Source organism: Primulina tabacum, chloroplast, assembly GCF_025594145.1.
Source record: "Primulina tabacum isolate GDLZ voucher LSFC59-2 chloroplast, complete genome".
In the NCBI taxonomy this organism is placed as follows: Eukaryota; Viridiplantae; Streptophyta; class Magnoliopsida; order Lamiales; family Gesneriaceae; genus Primulina; species Primulina tabacum.
In genome coordinates, this window is record NC_069828.1 from 70,001 (window position 1) to 75,000 (window position 5,000).

Below are 5,000 nucleotides of genomic sequence, written 5' to 3' on the forward strand. Positions count from 1 at the left end.
CACCAACGGAAACCATAAACTTTAATACACAATATAAGCGATCAATTTGCTTATTTTTAGATAGTGAAGGGCGTTCCTTCTTCTATTCTATCCTATTCATAGGTACTGATCATTCATACTGGAAAGCGTTTTTCTTTCTTTTTTTGTGCCAGCTTATGATCTAAACGAGTCGCACATACACCCTAGTACATGTTCCTCGACGCTGAGGACATCCCCCCAGAGCAGGGGATTTCGTGACATTTCGAATTGGCTGTCTTGTATTTCTAATAAGTTGTTTAATAGTTGGCATGTTGAATCATATACATAATGGGCTGGTTTAGATTGATCCTAACCGGATGATTATGAATTTTTTCTATTTAATATATAGAATAGAATAGTAAACTCGGAGATAAAATCTAAAATCACGGATTTGAACAAAATCCATCTTTTTTTCATTCAACTGCTACAAGATCAATAATTCCATAAGCTTGGGCTTCTGTTGCTGACATAAAAACGTCTCTTTCCAAGTCTTCAGATACAACCCATAATGGTTTGCCCGTCCTTTGTGCATAAACCCTTGTGATGGTTTCGCGTATTTTCAGCAGCTCTTCCGCTTCCAGGATAAATTCTCCCGTTTGCGCCTCATAAAAAGAAGCAGCAGGTTGATGGATCATTACCCTGATGATACAAGGGTTTTCTATCTGGTGTGATGAAACGAACAGAAAAGAAAGATAAAGAATAATAGGAAAAAAGATAGAATTATATAACCGTACGGGCATCATCTTTTGTGCATTGCATACGGCTCTAGAATCAAATTGTTTACCCTCCATTGAAGATTGAAGAAAGATAAAAAGAGAATTTATCAGCCCCAGATGGGTAAATGATCAAATTGCCACCCTTCCTTTCGTAGAAGTTCAAAAATGCTATAAAAAATACTATGATGGCTCCGTTGCTTTCTATTTTAAAATGGATTATTTGTTATATCTTTGATTGAGCAATCCCAAAGTTTCTTTTTTTTATCCAAAAAATATTTTTCGCGCTCTTTTTTATAACAAAAATATTGTTTAAGAGCCCTTCGGTGTGAAAACAAAAGAGTTTGTGACGCTGGATTCGACTTCCGATAGATAATTGAAAATCGGAAATCCCTGTTATCTCATACTACTCTCTCGATACATAATCGAATCTTTTGGAAAAAAGACAATACAAAAAATTTTTCATATCGAATTCGAAGTGCCATGCTATTATTACTTTATTATTACTTAATATTCATATGGCGAAGGCATAGTTCTCTTTTTTTTCTCAAATAAAAAAACCTCATTGGCGCCAAGCGTGAGGGAATGCTAGACGTTTGGTAAGTTCTCCCGCAGCTAGGAGAAAGGATCCCATTGACGCAGCTAAGCCCATGCATACTGTATGGACTTCTGGTCGCACAAATTGCATAGTATCATAAATCGCTAATCCGGCTATTACCCATCCGCCAGGAGAGTTTATAAACAAATACAGATCCTTAGTATCATCTTCGATACTGAGATATACCATAAGACCAATAAGTTGATTCGAGATCTCGCTATTAACGTCTTGGCCTAAAAAGAGTAATCTTTCTCGATAAAGTCGGTTGATTAGGGTAAAATTGCATCCCTTAAGAACCGTACGTGCACCTTTTGATGCATACGGTTCAAAGAAGATTGCGAAAAAATCAATGTATAGATTCCAGTCCTGTTTATTTTTGCCTATTCTTTTTTTTTGATAGCAGGTTTTTTCTAACTTCTAACGAAAGGACTTTTTCTTCGATTTTTTAATAAAGACGCGTTTTGGACTTTTTTTTCTTCCTTAGAATAGAAAAAAGTCATTAAATTAATCGAATTAACTTTTCATTGATGTATTATTTCATCAAGATTCAATCCAAACCACGATGGTATTTTCTTGTTCATGAATAGGTCTCTTTCATCTTTTTAGGTTTCTGCTCTACTCCGGGTAAAGATCTGCCCGATATTGATTTGCACATATAGGACAAATCTTCTGATCACCATTTCTTTTTTAGGACTTTTTCAATTAATTTAAAATCTTTCACCAAGTATTTAGTTTGAGATTCCCTCGTTTCCCAAATAGGATATCTTTACAAATAACAAAGAGGAACCCTTTATTCATACGCGCAGTAATCGTAGATATATTACCAATTGGGTTTTTTATAAACAGAGCCTGGATTTTTCATTTTTTTAGTCCAACCAAAGCCAACCATAAATTATTCTAATTGATAATAGTACTATGAATCCCCCCAAACAATGGATCTAATTGCATGCACTTCACGCTCCAATTTTTTGATGATTCCATTTTTATTTCTTGGGCGAAACAGAGGATATCTCGATCGGGGAAGAGAACGGGGAAATCCCATATGACCCCATATTTATGACAAGTCGCACTATACGTCAACCCAAGATGCATCTTCCTCTCCAGGAATTCGGAAAGGTACTTTTGGAACACCAATAGGCATGTATTAAAAGAAAAAAGAACTAAATACTCTATTTCACTTTGATATGAAAACGTAACAATAGGGTTTTATTGTCTTTATAATATTGGCTTTATCATAATTAATTTTATCCATAGATTAGAAAAATTCAAAAATAAAGACAAAATAAATAAAGGAATTTTTTGACGAATAAGTTCTTTTGAAGATAAATTAAGGATGGACGCGTTTAATCATTGAAAATGGTATCAACCCCCCGTTGCGTATTGGTACTTATCGAGTATAGAATAAACCTGCTTCTCTTTGTTCCTACGAACAGAATTGTTCAATTATTATGAACAGAATAGAATAAATATTAACCTAACGCTTCCCTTGTTAGGAAATAATCCCTTGAACAAGGGAGGTCCATAGGATAGTCATAGTATAGTCTTTTACAATGCAATAAAGTTACGCATGTCCGTTTGTCTTTGCGAAAGGGGTATTTTCTATGGGTTTGCCTTGGTATCGTGTTCATACCGTTGTATTGAATGATCCCGGCCGGTTGATTTCCGTTCATATAATGCATACAGCTCTGGTTGCTGGTTGGGCGGGCTCGATGGCTCTGTATGAATTAGCAGTTTTTGATCCTTCTGACCCTGTTCTTGATCCAATGTGGAGACAGGGTATGTTCGTTATACCCTTCATGACTCGTTTAGGAATAACCAACTCATGGGGAGGTTGGAGTATCACAGGAGGGACTGTAACGAATCCGGGGATTTGGAGTTACGAAGGTGTGGCAGGGGCACATATTGTATTTTCTGGCTTATGCTTTTTGGCAACTATCTGGCATTGGGTTTATTGGGATCTAGAAATATTTTGTGATGAACGTACAGGAAAACCTTCTTTGGATTTGCCCAAGATCTTTGGAATTCATTTATTTCTATCCGGGGTGGCTTGCTTTGGTTTTGGTGCATTTCATGTAACAGGCTTGTATGGTCCTGGAATATGGGTGTCCGATCCTTATGGACTAACGGGAAAAGTACAACCTGTAAATCCATCATGGGGCGTGGAAGGTTTTGATCCTTTTGTTCCGGGAGGAATAGCTTCTCATCATATTGCAGCGGGTACGTTGGGAATATTAGCGGGTCTATTCCATCTTAGTGTCCGACCACCGCAACGTCTATATAAAGGATTGCGTATGGGAAATATTGAAACCGTGCTCTCCAGTAGTATCGCGGCTGTCTTTTTTGCAGCTTTTGTTGTTGCTGGAACTATGTGGTATGGTTCAGCAACTACCCCTGTCGAATTATTTGGTCCCACTCGTTATCAATGGGATCAGGGGTACTTCCAGCAAGAGATATATCGAAGAGTTAGTGCTGGGCTAGCAGAAAATCAAAGTTTATCAGAAGCCTGGTCTAAAATTCCTGAAAAATTAGCCTTTTATGATTATATCGGCAATAATCCGGCAAAAGGAGGGTTATTCAGGGCAGGTTCAATGGATAACGGAGATGGAATAGCGATTGGATGGTTAGGACACCCTATCTTTCGAGATAAAGAGGGGCGTGAGCTTTTTGTACGTCGTATGCCTACTTTTTTTGAAACATTTCCAGTCGTTTTGGTAGACGGCGATGGAATTGTTAGAGCTGATGTTCCTTTTAGAAGGGCAGAATCTAAGTATAGTGTTGAACAAGTAGGTGTAACCGTTGAGTTCTATGGCGGCGAACTCAATGGAGTCAGTTATAGTGACCCTGCTGCTGTAAAAAAATATGCTAGACGCGCTCAATTGGGTGAAATTTTTGAATTAGATCGTGCAACTTTGAAATCCGATGGTGTTTTTCGTAGCAGTCCAAGGGGGTGGTTTACTTTTGGGCATGCTTCGTTTGCTTTGCTCTTCTTCTTCGGACACATTTGGCATGGTGCTAGAACCTTGTTCAGAGATGTTTTTGCTGGTATTGACCCAGATTTGGATGCTCAAGTAGAGTTTGGAGCATTCCAAAAACTTGGGGATCCAACTACAAGAAGATAGGTAGTCTGATACAAAACTGCTTTGGTATCTTTCAGCTTTATTTTATTTTTGAAGCGAATTTAACATAGAGTACGAGAGTGGATTTGAATCAACGCTTTTTAGGCTCTTGCTCTTTCGAGATTATTCCCAAAAAGAAAAATAAAAAATAAACAGGTATGGAAGCTATAATTGTAAACCAGGATCGAATCTATGGAAGCATTGGTTTATACATTCCTTTTAGTCTCGACTCTAGGGATAATTTTTTTCGCTATCTTTTTTCGAGAACCACCTAAAGTTCCAACTAAAAAGTGAAATTCTTTTTCATTATCTCAATTGAAGTAACGAGCCTCCCCAACATGGGGAGGCTCGTTACTTCAATTAGTCCCCATGTTCCTCGAATGGATCTCTTAGTTGTTGAGAAGGTTGCCCAAAAGCGGTATATAAGGCATACCCCGTAAAACTTACAAGTAAACCAGATATAAAGATGGCGACTAGGGTTGCTGTTTCCATTATAATTATATAATTTCAAGACCCCAACGGATTATCATAAGATCGTTTATTTACAACGGAATG

The 5,000-nt window shown here is 37.6% G+C and overlaps 5 protein-coding genes across 6 annotated transcripts. All coding sequences in view use genetic code 11, as the record gives it.

The window, feature by feature from the left end:
* Window positions 1–175: 175 nt before the first annotated feature.
* On the reverse strand, window positions 176–289 carry rps12 (ribosomal protein S12; one part of a trans-spliced gene, as the record gives it; the record has 2 gene entries for this part). Coding sequences YP_010599572.1 and YP_010599527.1 both cover window positions 176–289 — 114 coding nt within the window.
* Window positions 290–431: 142 nt separating this feature from the next.
* clpP (clp protease proteolytic subunit) lies at window positions 432–2,470 on the reverse strand. Its single transcript has 3 exons — window positions 2,400–2,470; window positions 1,304–1,594; window positions 432–657 (listed from the first exon to the last, which is right to left on the reverse strand). Exons 1-3 carry the CDS (start codon window positions 2,468–2,470, stop codon window positions 432–434), a joined length of 588 nt encoding a protein of 195 aa, YP_010599573.1.
* Window positions 2,471–2,930: 460 nt separating this feature from the next.
* Window positions 2,931–4,448, forward strand: psbB (photosystem II 47 kDa protein). Its single transcript has one exon. It carries the CDS (start codon window positions 2,931–2,933, stop codon window positions 4,446–4,448), a length of 1,518 nt encoding a protein of 505 aa, YP_010599574.1.
* Window positions 4,449–4,637: 189 nt separating this feature from the next.
* Window positions 4,638–4,739, forward strand: psbT (photosystem II protein T). Its single transcript has one exon. The coding sequence runs from the start codon at window positions 4,638–4,640 to the stop codon at window positions 4,737–4,739; it is 102 nt and encodes a 33-aa protein (YP_010599575.1).
* A 66-nt stretch (window positions 4,740–4,805) lies between these two features.
* psbN (photosystem II protein N) lies at window positions 4,806–4,937 on the reverse strand. The gene has a single exon. The coding sequence runs from the start codon at window positions 4,935–4,937 to the stop codon at window positions 4,806–4,808; it is 132 nt and encodes a 43-aa protein (YP_010599576.1).
* Between the last annotated feature and the right edge of the window lie 63 nt (window positions 4,938–5,000).